Below are 17,674 nucleotides of genomic sequence, written 5' to 3' on the forward strand. Positions count from 1 at the left end.
AGAATGCTTTACAAGATACTTCTCTTCAAAGACACCACCTTAAACAACACTGAATTAATTCACTGCTGATCACAAAGAATAGGCTAAACAGAGCAGGCTGTCTGGGAAGCAAGCTCACTACATTAGCAAAAAAGCAGCACGAACAGGATTTCAGTTTGGAGAAGGGGTTCACATAAAAGTTAAGAAGCACACAGTAAGTCAGCTCTCACCCATAATAAGTAGCAGGCAGTTTATAACTTAAAAAATACAACTCCTGCCCCAAATCAGTACAAACCCAGCTTGGTCAGACTCGAAGTTTGGTTACATTTCTTTTGACAACAAGGCATTCCAGTGTTTGCATATATATTCTACATCCTTAGATAGGATGCAACAAAACAAGCTAAGTCGAGTTTTCCCATCCATGTCCTCTAAATAAACACATTCTCAAAACTAGTCTTAAGAAAACTCAGCAGAGGCTGAGTAAATAAACTCTTAATGTAACTCCAGTAACAGCATTTGAGGGAAAATGAGACACTACCCCCATACCCTCAGCAGAGCTTGTGAGATACTTTCAGTATGAGGATTCCAGGCATCTGCCACTGTCACCTACCATCCCCTCCAGTGCTTAGAGATGTGATCTTTCTTTCTGCAAGAGCCATTTTAAATCTAAGTGGCTCAGCATAGAAACAAAATTACCATCAAGGCAGTCCAAAGCCTGCAAACAAGGATGGACATTACTGCATCCTTGCCTCCTCTGGAAGGAGCTCCGAGGGCAGAGCAGTAACTCTAACTCTTATCTGAACCCCAGGTATTGGGTATGTCCTCTGCTGGCCCCAGGTACCTCATTCTTCTGCATCTCTTGGAAAATGCAGAATTTCTCATGAAACGCCTTGAGGGCATGCAAGGGGGAATGGAAGGGGGAGAGAAAAAAGGGAATAAAATAAAAACAGAATAATCTTCCTCTCAGATGAGATCTAGACCAACTAGGAAAAGAGATTAAAAGAGAGATAAGTAAATACAGAAAATTCCTATTTAGTTCATCAATTTCTTCCACCAGCCTTAAATTCATTAGCTATTCTAGTTCATTCTACTACATATACTTAGAAAACATTTCATATGACACTTCAATTTGCAGTACTGCCACACCTTTGCCATCTCAGCCAAGGATTAACTCGGCATCTGAGACCAATTTGTGCACATGGGACGACAGGTTTGAGACAGGAGGAACAGGCCTGTGCCTGTCACATTGCCCTCCCAGATGCTCTCTTCTTCTTGAGCTTTTTTTTTAACCTGTGTACCAGGCACCACCAGGAAAGAACAGTGGGAACACAGTTTTCATTTTGGTGTACCAGAAGAGCCTTAGTGTTCTGTGGGGTCAGTACAATCTCTACTTACTCCTCCAAACCTTGTCAATTCTGTCTAGCAGGGCTTAGAGGCTCCCAGGAATGAAAATAGGGTTCTTCATTACTCTGATCAAACAATTCCTTAAATTATTCCCTTGTTTTTGCTTTAATAGTGACGTTCTAAAATTGAATCAAATAGCTGAAAAACAGCTAGCTTTGAAACTTTGCTTTCACCATGTATTTTCCACATAAAAATGTGTGCAATTAAACTAAATCCTTATAATAGATCTTTAGGCCAGTAAGGAGGGTGCACAGTGAGCTCCCTACCCTGGACTTCAGGAGAGCAGACTTTGGCTTCTTCATGGATCTGCTTAGTAGAGTGCCATGGGATAAAGCCCTGGAGAGAGGAGGGGCCCAGGAGAGCTGGTTAATATTCAAGGATTGCCTCCTCCAACCTCAGAAGCAATGCATCCCAACAAACAGGAAGTCAGGCAAAAATGCTGGGAGGTCTGTGTGGATGAACAAGAGGCTCCTGGACAAACTCAAACAGGAAAAGAAGTCTACAGAGGGTAGAAGCAAGGACAGGTAGCCTGGGAGGAATACAGAGAAATTCTCCAAGCAGCCAGGGATCAGGTTAGGACAGCTAAGGCCCTGATAAATTAAATCTGCCCAGGGACATCAATGGCAACAAGGAAAGCTTCTGTAGGTATGTCACTGATAAAGGAATACTAGGGAAAACACAGGCCCTCTCCAGAAGGAAACTGGAAATCTGGTTATCCAAGATATAGAAAAGGCTGAAGTACTCTAACTTTATTGCCTTGATTTTCACCAGCAAGTGGCTCCAGCCACACCATCCCAGTCATAGAAGGGGCTGGGAGAATGAAGAAGTGCCCGTGTAGGAGAAAGTCACATTTGAGAACATCTAAGGCATCTGAAGGTGCACAGGTTCTGAAGGAATTGGCAGAGAAAGGGCCTAAGCCACAATCCATCATATTTGAGAAGCTGTGACAGTCGGGTGGAGTTCCCACTGACTGGAAAAGGGGAAACAAAATCCCATTTTTTAAAAGGGGAAAAAGGAATACCCAGGAGACTACACGCCAGTCCGTCTCCTTGCAGTGCCCAGTACAGTAATGGGACAGTGAGACAATGGATCCTCCTTATAACAGTACAGAGTAGCTTGTAATCATGAAAACAAGTGAAACCATCTTATTTTAGATAGGACAGTCAGCAGACTTACAGGAAAACCTGCTCCCTGGGAGAAAGAGTAAAAACAACAACATTAATCACCCAAGTTTCTGATGGGATTCTCTGAGTCTGTGATCTGAACGGTGCTAGATCCATCTAAAAGGCATTTCCCACCTACGTACCTCTCGTTTGGATTTCTGGGAGGAGCGTTCCAGAATATCGTCACTGGAGAGGTCGGAGTCCTCTGAGAAACTCAGGTGCTGACGGAGCTGTAAATCTGCAAAGTCAGGAATAAAAAAGGGAAGTTAGAGAAGTGGTAATGATCCTTTCTGTAAACTCTTCAGAGCTCAGTTGAAGGCTGTTTGAGCACGAAAAATACTCAGTCCTTTCATGTCAGTCTCAGTTGTTTTGCCTGTGAGGGACCAAAGAAGCCCTGCTCCACAAAATGACCAGCACAAGTTTGAGCTTTGTTTTAAGAGAGCATCACTTACTTCAAATGCTGTCAGAAATGGTCATGGTTCTCTCTTTGTACTGTATCAATGCTCTTAGCACAGATACAGCACTTGGAAGGACAGCAGCTGGCTCTATTTTGGCTGTTTGTACAATGCCAGAGAAATGTAACATGTTCGCTTTCAATCGCATTTAGGGGTAACTTCTTTACTGTATCCCAAGCTGCCATTAAACATCTCGGCCTGCAACTGGTGGACATGGGAAAGATTTACAGGAGGCTGCAAAATCCCTCCTTCAGAGATCAGCAGACAGCCATCAGATTGCTGAGAACAGGAGTAATGGCATCTCTCAAGTCTTCAACCACCATGGAGCCAGGTGGAAAGAAAGAAAAGAGACCAGCCAAAGGAAACATGAAGATCAGATTTAAAATAGGGATGAAACGCCACAAATCCCAACAAAAAATTGTTTCTCAAATGTAAGGCAGAAAAAAGATGTGCCTTGTACACATTGAGAGTTGAACTCTTAGTTAGGGTTCCATTTTTTTTTCAGTGGATTCTGTCAATACACAGACACACAAATCCAGTCCCTTGCACTTACCCTGCTCTGCCTGTTTGACACTGGGGAGCAGCAGCATTTAGCAAAGCAGCTGAATGACAAAGCAAAGCAAAACTACTTTGAAGGATACTTTGGAAAAGTAGGAAAAGCACACAGTGCAGAGGCACAAATCTGTTATACCTGCAGCTGTAATCAATGGAGAGGCCTTGTGCTTGCCAGAATCCACAGTGGCATTACTTGAGGGAGTACTCGGGCAGGATTTCTCATCAGCCTTTTTCTTCTTGTCTTTCTTATAGCCAGAGAAAACAGACTTCCATAACGACCTAGGCTTTGTTGCTTCCTCTGTCCCACCACTAGATTTGTCAGAAAGTCTGCTATCATTTTTGGATTTCTTCTCCTTTTTGTTCTTACGAGGGGAGAAGAGAGAACTTCTTTTCTTACTCTTCCCACTGGAGCCTTCTGAAGAGCTGACAGACCCTTCAGGTCCAGCCATATCAGCAGGAGGAGTGGAGAACTTCTCAGTAGCAGAATTATGTTTTCGTGCGGATCCCTCTGCTAATTTCAAGGCCAAATGCTTTGGAGAGTCATAGAACAGCTCTTTGGTCTTCAAGGGCATGGAAGATGCCTTTCGTGCCCTTGTGGCCCCAGCAGCAGCAGCCATCTCCATATCTTTCATCTTACACAATTGTTTAGCCATGGCATCACGGAGCACCTGGCTCTTGACAGACTTCTCTCTGGCTCTCATTCTCTCTTCAGCAAGCTCCTTGGCCTCCACAGAAATGTCAGGGAACACTCTCTTCTTTTGGTGACCCCCTCCTTCCAGTGAGGGTGGACCACCATTTTCTTTGACCAAGGGCAAAAGATGTGGTTTCTCTGGCCTTGGCCTACTGGTAGGAGGTGTAAAGAACTTCTCGTGAAGGCTTGAGTCCTCTGTCCTGTCATCATACGTGTCCTCCACATCATCAGCGAACGGAATCTCATCCACGCTCTCTGCAAACGACTTCCGCACGTCGTCTCTCTTGGCCGGGGGGGACTCCTTGGCAGGAGGGGCAGGCTCCTGGTGTCGAGGAGCAGGAGGTGTTGATGCTGGTGTTGGAGGTGACCTGGCTTCGACCTCGTTCTGCCAGAGTGCTTGGTACCTCTTTCTACGCAGCGTGGCTGGTTCCTCATTCTGAGGAGGTGGTGGGGGCGGGCTCGATGGAGGAGTCAGCATGGTGGAGTCGGAAGTGTTGAAGCTCTGGCTAGCCATAGTTCTCATGTTAGATGAGCTCTCCTGAAGGCCAAGCCCAGAACTGCTGGATACATCTCCCCGTACTTCACTGGAAATCCTTAGCTCTTTTTCTGATGGAGACTTCGGAGTGAGCAGAGAAATCTGCTCGTTTTCTAACTTGGACAGTCCCTGTCTTCTTGGGGCAGGCTGGGGTTTCACAGGAGGGATCCTTTCATCCCCTGAAATATTCCTGCTATTGAAAGTCTTCTGAGGAGTTGTCTCCAGAGCAGACACAGTGAAGTTACTCTCTGAGCGCTTGTTTCTGTCCACGGGGGTGAGCCCTAAGCTCCTCCGGATTTCAGCACTCTTCATCCAGAACTCTTCCACAAGGCTGCTCCGTTTCAGGGCTTCTTCTGCAGTAGTAGGGCTCCCCAGTTTTTCCACCTCACCATCCTGGCCCCTAAGGGCCAGTTTGGCCAAAGGAGTAGACGTTAAGGCTGGGACAGGTTGGAAACATACTGGAGGCTCCACTGGGGATGGAATGGCTGTTTCAGCAGAAGGCAAAGGCTGGGAACAGATAGGCAGTTGAGGAAACACTGGGGATGAAGCCAGTGCTGGGGCTCCTGGCTGAGACTCTGCTAGTGATGGGGGTGCAATGGCCTCTGGTGATGCAACCGGCTGGGACAACACTGGAGAAGGTGGCACCAAAGGGCTCTTAACTTTCCTGTCTTTGGGAATTTCATCCTTTGGACTTTCCTCAAGAACAAAAGGCTCAGGAAAAAAGCGTGGCTCTGGGGACTTTATTGCACGGCACACTTCAGCCAGGGGATCTTCTACATCCTACAAAAAAATGAAAAAGGGAAATATTAATAGTCACTGGGCACACCAGAATACGTTTCTTTTTTTTTTTTTTTGCTTTTAACAAATCTAGAAATAAGGAAACCATCTAAGTATCAAAGTATGAAAAAACCCACGTATAGCATCCCATCAGCAGGCATTGAACATCACTTAGGATTTCTCAACAGTGTGGTGTGCTTTTCTGCCCCATTGTAAACTGTGCTTGGTAGATGACAACAAGGCAAATTGGATTTTTTGAAGAAAAACCACTAAATTAAAATCCATAAGTCTATTTCTATCTTTTCTCTCTCTCCCTTTGAATCTCCAACTCTGTGTATTGCGGTGGTCCCTTACCTCTGACAGATTTGATCCAAGTCTCCCCAGCTCCCACTCGTATGGCACTTTGCTGCTGAGGAGCACCTGCTGCCATGTTTTCTCTGTTAAGAGTAAATTAGGCTGCAATTACCTTGTCCCTTAATAAGCTGAGAAATTTTGGTTTTCCTCTCCTGCATCCAGACTGCCCTTTTACTCAAGAGCACAGCTCATTGTTTGACAATTTAACCCTTTGGCAGCAGACTCCTCTGACTGAGTTCTGGTGTTCCAACAGCATCTTCTGCTCCAGTTTTCTTTGGAATGCAGACACACGATCATCAGAGCATAAGCCTCCCCCACTGTGTGTTTGTATGACACATTAAACACACAGTCTTGAGAACTGCATTTAGGCCTTGTCCTAACGTCTGCCTGCTAAACAATAACTGTGTCTGATAGAATCATTAGATGGACATAAAAAACCAAACTTTATTTTAATGGAAAGTGAATGTTGTCAGCAATTGCTGTCAGCAAACCACACCCAGCCCACTGTAAAAGTAAACCGGTCTATGCCAAAACTCTCCAAGATAATATTTTAGCAATTCCTTAAAAAAAAACCAAAACCCCAAAACATTTGGAAGGGAAAACTTGAATTGAACATTTTAAGGATCATGTACTTCCAGCTCTTAGACACTGCAGTAGATTTGCAAGCTGCCTCCCAGGGCTGCCAACATGACAGTACAACACTGACATGCCTCACGTCCTTAAGCTGAGCTATGTTGAACTCTGGAATAAAGAGGTACTGCTTTGGTCACTACTGTAATTTTCAACTACAACTGTACAGAATCTGCTGTTGGTACATAAAAGACAGCCAGACCAGGCTAAACAGGAAACACCTTCCTTATGGCTCCCCTCATTTGTCACATTTCCCTGTTGTTAAGTGCTCACTGAAATTAAAATGCCCTGCCCTGTGTAATTCTTCCCGGGGCTTTGTGATGGGAACTGGTGTGGCTGTGATAAAGCCACTACACTCTGAAGATAGGAAAGAAAGATAGTATACGTTATATTTTAAGCCTAAATGAAGTGAGATTTCAAGATCAACATAAATATTAGAGACAGGAAAGAAGGAGAGCCCACTGATGTCACTCCTCATTAGGTTATCCAACAAACTCTTTCATTGAACTACAGGTGCTAAGTAGAAAATGTCAAAGACTCCCTTTCTTACCTCTGCTTGTTTTGCTTTGGGACTAGCAGCTGGAGACAGAGGAAGAACACTGTCACTAGGGGGCTGGATAGGGATGGATGGCTTGCATGGATCTAGGGAAAGGAAAAATGTTCCAAAAACACATAAGACCATTAATATTCTACTTTTTTTAAATGTTATACACAGAGAGTAGTGACAAATATCTCGGCTTTTTACAAATTCTGGATGCACATCTGTAACACAGACATAAATTTTTAAATGTCCAAAATAGTACAAGCTTTTTAATGTAACAACTTCTACAAGAAAAAAGAAGTTAGAAGCGTTCTCACATTTTACAAAGCTGTATAATGGATTCAGAACATTCTTCTCAAAATGTTAATGCAAGCACAGACCTTGCCACTGAGAATACTGAGATGGTTCAAATCCAAGAGACTCTCTTCTCCTAAACCCCATAACTGTATAGACTATCTCAAATGCAATTAACATCATTCAAGCACTGAAGAGAAAGTGATTACCTTCTGTCACACTGTGAGAAGCACCTTCTGCTTCTTCTTCTTCATCTTCTTCATCCTCAGAGACTTTTAGCTCTGGCCCTTCTACGTGTCCCCGACGTAAGCGAAACTCCGCCTCTGCATCAGATGCGATGTCATCTGATCATGGATGGGTGGGAAAAAACCAAGAGAACCTGGATACAAGTCCATTGGGACATAGTATTTCCTATTCATGTGGTGCTAACCACTTTCATAACCTGAACACCTAAATGTTCACTCCTTTCTCGGTGTGACAATTAGTCATTTAAGCAGTAAATGTAAGCAGTAAATGATTGGACTGTTAGTACCAAGAGTTAAACCAGCAACTGAAGTCCTGCCTTATCAGTTCTCTGGAAAATTTTCACTGTTTTCTGCCATATGCAGTTAATTTTACAATAGCAAGGGAAGGATTCTGATGCAGTATTATGGAACTTTCACAAGTTTAATTCTATTTTTGTTATTCATCAGGATCAGCAGTGAATACAGACACAAGACACGTGGTGAGAGGACATGAGAAATTCATTACATAATCCAGGACACTGAGGTTCTTCTCTTTCTTTTTGTCCCTCACTCCTGGCTGCCTCTCGAATATTTGAAACAAACTCCCACACCTCTAAAAATAAGACCAGATTTAAGTACCCTCATGCAAAGTGTTCATTGCCAACACAGTTCTGTTCACACAACAGGTTTAAAGGCGGCACAGTGGTACCCTACCATCGTCCAGCTCTGCACCCGTGTCTCCCTCTTCACCTGCCTGCCCTTCTGTGTCTGCAGGCTCTGTGCCCAGCTCATCCTCCACATCATCCTCCTCACATGGAGCTAGAATATATTCAAATATTGAGGAAAAAAAAAGAAAAGAAAACAAACACTACACAGTGAAAACGTTCAATATAGAACTGTACCAACAGTTTATACTGGAGATGTTTATTAATTACTGTCAAAACAAGAAATCCTGACATGTGTCACCTGGAGAGACATCTATGGTGAAGTGACACTTGCAGACTCCAACGAATCAAGGAACGCCTGCCCTTGGGGAGTCTCCAAAGGCACTTGCAGTGAAAGCTGCCAGGGCTTTTCTGAGCAACAGATGTTATGAAAAATTAAACAAGAAGGGGACTGGGAGGACCTCAAACCAGAATAAAGGTTACTGTTCTCCCAGGAAGATTTTGGTTTTTTCTTTACCACACCAGAAAATTACCACCACTTGATAGCATGTGTGTATTAGGTCAAAACTGAAACCTCACAATTAACCAGGACTGTTCATCTTGAAACAGACTTTGAGGGTGTAAGTAAAAGATGGAGTCTAGGTACGGGACTGACCATTATTACACTTGGAAACTGTTTAACTCTGTGCAGCTACAGCAGTCTTTGGTAATAAGGTCTAAGAAAATGCAAATGCTGTACAAGCGACTAGCGCACAAATTGAGATACTTTCAAGTAATTAAAATGACATATATAAAACCTTTTTTCTGTCACAGATCATTAATTGAGATACTTTTAAGTAATTAAAATTACATATTCAAAACTCTTTTTTTCATTTACAGACCACAATTTGATTTGCTGGGTCAAAATAAAGAAGGGATTCTTGAATTTGTAACTCTGAGAACTATGACATCTGACACTACTGCTTGTGACAGGATTTAATTACAGGAGGAGAGACAAGACCAAAGTGTGGTGTATAAATTTCATTATTAAATGATACTTTAAAAAAAACCTGTGCAATGGATGATTTGCTGCCTTTTTTGGGGTTTTTTTGGTTAAACATTTTCATCAAACATAACTTATATATTAAAAAAAGCGAGCACTTCCAGTTTTTGTTTCCACAGTAGCATCAATGAACTACAATTTTAAAAGTGTGCAGCGAGTTATCAATTCACATTCAACAACATGCAGACATTTAACTCTGTTGTACACCCTGCTGCAAATGTGTACACAGCCAGCATGTCTTATGAAGCAATTTGCCAATTTTACACATAGGATACAGCTCTATACCAATGATAAGAGATGTTTATAACTACCTTGATTGCACCTCTACCAGTAACCCAAGTGGTGCAAGTCTCTAGGCCTGAACATGCAGTGTCAAACTGTCCTCCTGAAGAGGGCACCAGGCACAGCTCCCAGCAGTGAATTCCCAGGGGAAGGCTGGAGGCTGTTTCCAGCCCAAATGTAGCCCCCTGATTCTGGATGGCACAAGTTAAGCCACGTGGGAATGAACCATGGTGGGCCAGCTTCCTCCCGAGTCAGGGAGCAGGATCTGATCCTTTGGTTTTCTACTAGTGACTCTTGGAACTATTTCTATCACTGCTAATTAAGACAATCTTGAAAACAAACTAACCCTCCCTAAAACTGAGGTCTTGCAGCCTCTCCCTTAATAAGGGTGTTTGCTTATTTCAAAACAGCCTTCAGCAGGTGGTTTGTCTTCTTCCTTCAACCTGAGAACTTTCTTTTTTTCATGCTCTGTAGTATTATTCAGACAGGAATGTATGGACTAGTTTATTTTGTCAGCTACTCTGAAAAGGCAGTTCCACTCATGTGTGATCACGTACGGGCCTATTCCTTTACGTCAGAGGATTATCAAATCCAGACCCTCACCAATGCCAAGCACAGGAAAACTTAATCATGTGGCAAAGGCTGGACTGCCCACAGGAGCATTTATAAATCTACTGAACAAAATCAAACCATACTCCAGTCTGATTGCTGCTTAGGTACGCAATAGCTTATGTTATTCTGGAAATGATAATGTCATGGAATGGCTTTATGGTAACAGCAAATGTGAGTAATCTTAATGAAAACTTGCAAAAAACATGATTGACGTTAAGAATATCTGAATCCACAATTATGTATGTGTGGGTCTTCAGATCCGGAAACCATGAATGAACGTGACACACACAGATTGTGTTGGAGAGAGAGGAGAAAATCAGGTTTTAAATAGGTTGATACACAAAAACTCAATGGAAGATTACAGATGCATCAATAAGTAACAACTTGGTGCAAGGGTGGATCCCCTTCTGAGGGACATGGAAAGCTTGCAGGTGGCTGGTTATATTATACATATACTGTGCATATACATATATGCAGTTAGGGTAAGGAGCAAGAGGCCAAAAGCTGTCACACAGTAACTCAGAAGTTACACACTACGGCAGCCAGAAACTGGGATCAGCACTTGGTTCGTATTAGCTGGCAGCTGTGAGCAGCCTGCATCGTGTGCAGACATCTTGTAAACACTGCTGACTTGCCAAAGCAGCAGCAGAAGCGAAGTTTAAAAGGCAAGCTGGCTATTCTGATGTGCCAAAGCAACTCAGCTGTAGGTCAACTACCTAGCACAGACTCTTCCACTGATTTAGACACCTTCACAGCTTTACACAATGTACTCCCTCACTGTCATCCCAGAATCTTCAGGCTCATCAGTTTGTAAGAGAGCTTAGAGGACCACGCAAAAAGAATCAGCTGAGCTCTGCCACCCTTCAACATTCTTGAGGCTTTCCTGAATAACGTGAATGCCAGGTCAAAGGAGACACAACAACCACTATTCCTAAAGACCTTAGCTTCGACTTATTCTTCTTTCCCGTTTTCTTCACCACATAACTACAGTTTGCAGCTGCTACAGAGAAGTGCACTTGCTTTAAGCACTCTCTGGCACTTAAGCTTTCAACTGCAAGAAAGCCCCATGTTCCTTTACTCTAGGGGCTGGGGGAAGAAAAACCGGTCCCATCTTCAGTTTACAAAGCAAATCAAAGCGCTCAGCTAGATCCCTCCTCCATGATTCCACCCAGGATGAGCTGTCTTTGGCCTGCCTTCAGAGGGGTTACGATGAGTGTGGAGTTCATGCGAGAAGGGGCTGTCTGAGCAAGGCGGACATGCACACTCCCCTACCCCCTCCACGTCCACTCATGCAGTAGCGACAGGGCCGTAAGTTCCAGGGTTAAGGTACCAGCTCAGCTGCTGAAGGCACGGAGAAGAGACGGGCAGGGTTATTGTGCATTGGAATACATAGAACATCACCAAACTACCTCCAGGGACCGTCTCCAGCCACGCCTGTACCGCCTCATGGCGTACGGAGGGAAGGTCGGATGCTGAATTTAAAAAACAATAAATTGTAAGAAACCAAAATTAGACCATCAGTCAGTGTCTAAAACAGAAGAGTGACAGAGGGAAACTTTTCAGTAGCAAATACAGGAATAAAACCTATGAAATTTCAAACAACCAGCTCCAGGCTTGAGAATTAAATCAAGATAACACACAGATGTCAGGGGCCTAATCTTCCTTTTGAATCTGTAATGTCAGAGGAAACATGTGTGGCACAGTGAGAGGAACACTCCATCTGAACAGCAGGTTGCTGTTACTGTGCTCCCCTAGAAACTCTGCAGAGGAGGGAGACTGAGAGAAGGAAGAGCTGAGCAATGAGAGGGGTCTCAGGTGTCCCAGAAGCTGCGCTGCCCAGGGGCCCATGCCAGCAGGTGAAGAGCAGCTCCCAAAGCAAAATGAGAGGGACTCCAGGGAACTGTGACACTGTCCCAGGCTGTCACATCAAACCTCATCACTGCTGCTGCCAGTGGGCTCTCCAAACACCTCGGATCACAGAATACAGCTCCTCAGACAGGAACAATCTGCCTATTGAACTGAAGTTGAAAACTCAGAGCGTGGCCACAAACACATATTGACAACAGCCTTTTAAATACCCAAACTGCTGATCACACCTGCACACACCTACAGCAATAGAAGAAGTTAATCATAAATCAGGATAGTCCTAGCTTGGCCCAGTTTCAGGGGACAGAAAGGAAATACTGACTCCCTTCCCGAAGGAATTTGGAAAGGCCACAAAATCAATTTTGGAAAGATCACCTGTTGCTGGCAACTGTAACAGTACACCACAGAAAAGTAAGGATTATAAAATACAAATTAAAATAAAAAATTGGAAACCAGAGTGACACAGACCCCCAAGCAGAAGCACAAGTAACCTTAATTGTTGTAAAGTTAAGAAACCATGTTAACATTTTTTACTCCGTGTTTTTTAAACAATAATCAAGCACTCTAGAAATACTGTAAGTTTCACACAGTTGGACACAGCCTATTTCTGTGGCTGCAGTGGAAACAAAATACCCATCTCTAATTTGTAGGGAGCTGATTTCACACCAGAAAGTCCCAGTGCATTCTACAAACTGCAAATAAAAGTACAGCCAAACTGATCTGGAATTGTGTATCAAGGTAGACCAGGATTAAAAAAACAAATTACACCAAACATCTAAAACTATAAGGAAAAGATGATTATCTGGAATAGAAGAGAATCAAGTATCATGAGGTAGAGCTGCAGACTTTTTAACCTAATTTCACATTTGCTGTGAAAGACACCCCTTCTCACAGCATATATACTCCCTCTACAATTCTGTCACCATAGCTGCAGACTGAGAGAAGACCACTGCTCATCGACTGCATGGTGGAGTTTTATTTAAACCCACAGGTAAAGCACTTATGACATACTTACCTTAAAACACGCTGTAACACAGCCTAGAACAAGGTCAGCAGGGACTGCTGGAAGCTGCTCACATGAGATCTAGACTATAGGCATTTTCCCCCTCCAGAGTTTTCCTTTGAGTAACTGACAGCTTGCATCTCACATTCAAGGTAGATACACTGTCAAATCTTACAGACAGCGAGTCAAACCCCCCACTGATCAGATTTGCAAGCCCTTTGACTCCCACCATTCCCTGCTAATACCAGAGGCAGTTACATACTTGAAAAAGAAGCCCCAGAGAAATATGCTCCATACAGAAGCTGACCCTGTTCAATCTTTGTTCTAGTAGCTACACAACGCAGCCCCTCAGTTTTCCCTAAAAAGTGTAGAGTCCTCACTGACACAAAAAGCACGAGACTACTACCACTGGCATCCCTAGTCAGTTACAGAGGGCTGATTGCCAGCACTACCAAATTGTGTGTGGTGAGGACAAATGCTACGGACTCAAAGCAGGCAGACAAATAGGTCAGAAGTCACAGCCACGGAGCTGAGAAAGCAGCAATTTTAAACACACACTGACCTGAAAAGCAAAATGTTTAACCAAGTGTAATTTCAGTGCAATTTGAAAGTAGTTCCTTTCAATCACTGCTGCCCCTGCTGAAGTCACTGCTCTTGAAGGGCGCAGAAGCAACAGAGTTAAACAGCTGCAACTGTGATCCAAGAACTGATGGTGTGGGACTTGGGGGAGATTACCTCTGGAGGTGGAGGACTTTGAGGCTGAGACCATTTTTTCCTCCTCCTCTTTTTCACGGATGTGTGTCCAGTGCACATCTGCCAGGATCTCCAGAGGATCAACCGGATTTACAATCTGCTGCAGCCTAAGGTTTCCAGCTAGCAGGAGGAGGGCAATGGCATAACAGGTTGCAGGCGGGGTGTATGAAGGGCAGGGAGGAAAAGATGGGAGAACAGTGGAAAGGAAAGGTAGCACATCATAGGAAAGGAAATAAGAAAAGAAAATATTATTGGCTAAGGTCAGTTTGCAAGACAGACAGAAAAAGCTCAGCATTGTGTGTGCACGCATACACCAATACAGCGCTCCTCAGGCTTCCCATCAAAGCTGAATAACGCCATTCCAAAGGCAGAGGGATGCTATTAAAACCATCTTTAGAGATCATGTCTGCTGCAAGAAGCTTCCCTGAAATGAAAGACGTTCTCTGGGTGTCCGACAGTACATGGTATGTAAATACCAATTTAGCAGAAATTTCCAGCTCCTTCAGCCCATTCGTTATGATTACTGCCAAAGATGTATTGCTGCTGAAGGGGAGGGACAATCTCCATCTGATTGATGCACCAAGACAAAAGGTTTTTCATTCCCCACTACTGGGTTAGGTACTTCTTTCTAGGCTGGGTACACACTTCTTTGTGAATTAAGTAACATGATGGATCGGAGAGTTTCATATATGTATGTGCATATGAACACATGGGCACATAAAACACCTCTTTGTTTACTCCTGGCTCTTTTGTACTGACTTGCTCAAAGGGAGAATATTTTTCTGAAGGGTAACAGCATTTTGGTTGTGACTTAACAGCTCCCCAGCAGGGAATTCCTGTCGCACAAATTACTCTGTTTAAGAGAAATTGCATTACTCCTCAAATCCCTGCCTACACAAAGCTTAGCTACTTATGGAATGTCAAAGAGAACAATGGGCACCTAAAGCCATTGATGAGCTTGTTTAACTTCTGCAGAACAGCTGCCTTGGGAGCACTTACTCTGAGGTATTAAATTTATAGACCCTGTCTCTATTGCTGTCTGCTCTGGGACAGTAACTCATAATTCATTTATCCATAATAAAATGGACAGGTGTTCACCTGTTCACTGTCTGCAGGAGGGTCTTCCAAAGAAAACGTCTTAACCTGGAAGGAAAATGCCCACTTACTTTATAAAGTAGGAAGTCAATTTTCACAACTGTATTACCACTGAGTAGGGCAAAGCACTGCTGCAGCTCTTTAGAACCTCAAAAGCAGTTAGATTTTCATACGGTGCTCGAGTGTTTGAAGGAAACAAGACACATTAGCAGCATTTAGAGCTTGCGCTCATTATTTCCTGCTGTCTCATTTTAACAAGTTCCTCTCTCCCAGCCATGTTTTCCCCAGACATGACAAAGTGTTCGGGATTTCCGTTTCAGGAATGACTACGTGTGAGATTTGGCATTAAAACCGCAGAAGAAACAGGCAGAAGGAACTGCAGGAAGGACAGAATCAGCAGACGGTTATTAAAGGGAAAAGGGCTCAGAGGCACAAACTCAAATGCAGAGCAGGATTCACAACGTAGCCAAGTATTCTGCAGCTTTATGTCTCTTTTGCCTCACAGAGAGTTTTTGTATCAATTGGCACAACCACATGGGCTACCAGAGGCACTGGACATCCTGCAGGGACAGGAACCCGGGCTGTTCCCGCTCCGTACCAAAGCACTCGCATGCAGGCCCCAGGATGAGTAGAGTTAGCGTTTGCATCGCCACACAAAGTTTTGTGTTAAAGGGTTTAGGTTTGCCAGCAATGGCTGAGAAGTACAGAGTCACTCAGCAAGGCTCGGAAAGAGCAGGTCCCACGTGATCTACGTGTTTTAAAATGGATTGCTCTGGGATTTAGACCACTGTAACATACACACCTTTAGTTTCTCCACAAGCCTCTGCACAGAGGCCCGAGCCTGTCCCGTCCCTCTCACCTTCTCCAATAAATAATGAGCAGCACAGCCAGACATGAAGGGCTGCTGCTTGGCTTAGAGGCAAACCTTACACTTCTTTAATGTCTAAGTGCTTGAGAACGTCAAACAACACCTGGCACAGCCTTTCCTCAGGACTGTCTGCTAAGCTTTGCAGGAAGCTGAACATTAATTGCACTTAGATTTGGAATGGTAGCTTTCCTCCATTGCCATTGTAGCACCCACCAGCACTTTATAAGCTGTGGGCTGGCTCAGTGTTTTCACTTCATTGGAATAAGGAGCCACCTGCAAACCAGCTCCTTAAGAGTCAGGTCTGAAGCACCCTAGCAACTGCAACAGGGGGAACTTCTCCAGGGATGCCCTTCAGCCACCTTACTAATACTTCTCATTCTTATCACAGAAGAGTTAAATGGCAAAAAAATTATAACACTTCCACTTTTTTTTTCTCTTGAGGAAAAAAAAAAAAAAGTTAGTTGGAAGCTAAGCTACTGTTATTACAATCATAAACTGCGAAATATGCAGTCTGACAACTGCATATGCCCCCTTACATGCAGAAAGGCACTTGGATTTTCCTCTTATGTATTCTGGCTCTAATAAACCACAGGGAGGGAATCAGAGATTAACAAGCTATTAGGACCAAGTGTTACAAAAAAACCCAACTATTAAAAATAAACTGCAAGAAAATGCATCATGGAAAATGACACAACCAGTTAGATTTGAATGTCTGATTAATTTTATGACCATTATGTAACTGAAGAATCTTGAGGGATTGCTGTAGCTTGATTAGTTGCCTTCCAGACTCTCCCCACAGACAGACACACACAGAGGACAACAAAAAAAGCAAATTTACTGGCACAAGCAGTCTGAAGGCAGTACTTCTGATGTGTCCCATGTGTCTGAGATAATGCACAGGTGCAAGCAGTCTGCATGTATAGAACAAATCTGGAACTCCTTATTACCTGGGGGTCACTGCTCATGCAAATTACAGTAGCAAATTGTCCAGGTTTTCTAGACATCCTGAGGTACTCAGCACCTTTATCACCTGCCTAAAACAGTGGCAATGACAGATCTGATTTATGGCACTTGAACCACGAGATGAACAACAGCTACTGAATCGGTTTTGAGGGAGCTGGTAACGCAATTAAATAAAACACAGAAACTCTTCATGTGGGACCTGCTCTTTAATACATTCCCTGCTCCTTTGGGGAAGTGGAAGTGGAGATGGTGTACGGGTACCTTTCTGTGTACCCGAGTCCTCTTCATCTGAGAGATGTTGAAGCCAGAGGCCTTGCTGCAGCTCTCTCTCCCAAGGGTTATACTCCCCCTCTACAGCAGAGGGAAGCACACATCCACATTTAACACCAGACACGCGTGTACACACACAAGTCATGGAGAGAGGGAGAGAGAGAAACAGAGAGGACAGGATCAGAAAGAGAGACTGTCTGGAAATGCAGCAACTCCCCGTACTCCCGCTGTATCCAAAGTGCCTGACAGGAAAACTGCTGGAATGAAACAACATCCGTCCAAGAGCACCACAGCTCAGCAGACTGAACACACGACATGCATGTTACCATACTTATAAAGAAGTCTTGATTTCCACAGACTTCACTCATGAACATTCAGCTCCTACATTGAGAAAGTAGCCAAGGAGCCTGCTGAGCTCATCAATGACACTGCCACAAAGACTCACAAAACTGGACCTCTGCTTGCAGTAGGCAGCCAAAGACCTTTACGAAAAAGCTCTTTGGAGCCTACAAGTCTCCACAAAAAGGAAATGTGAGTATAAAGACAAAGACAAGAGCAGTGAAAAATTTGGCATGGTGGTGAAACACTGGAAACATGTCTATTCTGAGCACAAACTTTGCGTTTTGATGACTGAGACAAACACAGGGGAAGGA

At 43.8% G+C, this 17,674-nt stretch overlaps 1 protein-coding gene across 10 annotated transcripts in view; it reads right to left on the reverse strand.

Moving 5' to 3' along the window:
• MICAL3 (microtubule associated monooxygenase, calponin and LIM domain containing 3) overlaps positions 1-17,674 on the reverse strand; it is a 159,656-nt gene that overhangs the window by 21,257 nt on the left and 120,725 nt on the right. For 5 of the 10 annotated variants that reach the window (XM_017726254.1, XM_017726255.1, XM_017726256.1 and 2 more), the window contains 8 exons: positions 17,013-17,102; positions 13,808-13,945; positions 11,613-11,675; positions 8,317-8,421; positions 7,588-7,722; positions 7,094-7,185; positions 3,693-5,562; positions 2,690-2,784 (listed from right to left, as the gene is read on the reverse strand). In XM_017726254.1, coding sequence (XP_017581743.1) covers positions 2,690-2,784; positions 3,693-5,562; positions 7,094-7,185; positions 7,588-7,722; positions 8,317-8,421; positions 11,613-11,675; positions 13,808-13,945; positions 17,013-17,102 — 2,588 coding nt within the window. Of the gene's footprint in view, positions 1-820; positions 869-2,689; positions 2,785-3,692; positions 5,563-7,093; positions 7,186-7,587; positions 7,723-8,316; positions 8,422-11,612; positions 11,676-13,807; positions 13,946-17,012; positions 17,103-17,674 lie in introns of all 10 variants that reach the window. The other 5 variants (XM_017726260.1, XM_017726261.1, XM_017726253.1 and 2 more) reach the window with 4 other exon arrangements.

The sequence above is a fragment of the Corvus brachyrhynchos genome, unplaced genomic scaffold (genome assembly GCF_000691975.1).
Source record: "Corvus brachyrhynchos isolate BGI_N302 unplaced genomic scaffold, ASM69197v1 scaffold191, whole genome shotgun sequence".
Lineage (NCBI taxonomy): Eukaryota > Metazoa > Chordata > Aves > Passeriformes > Corvidae > Corvus > Corvus brachyrhynchos.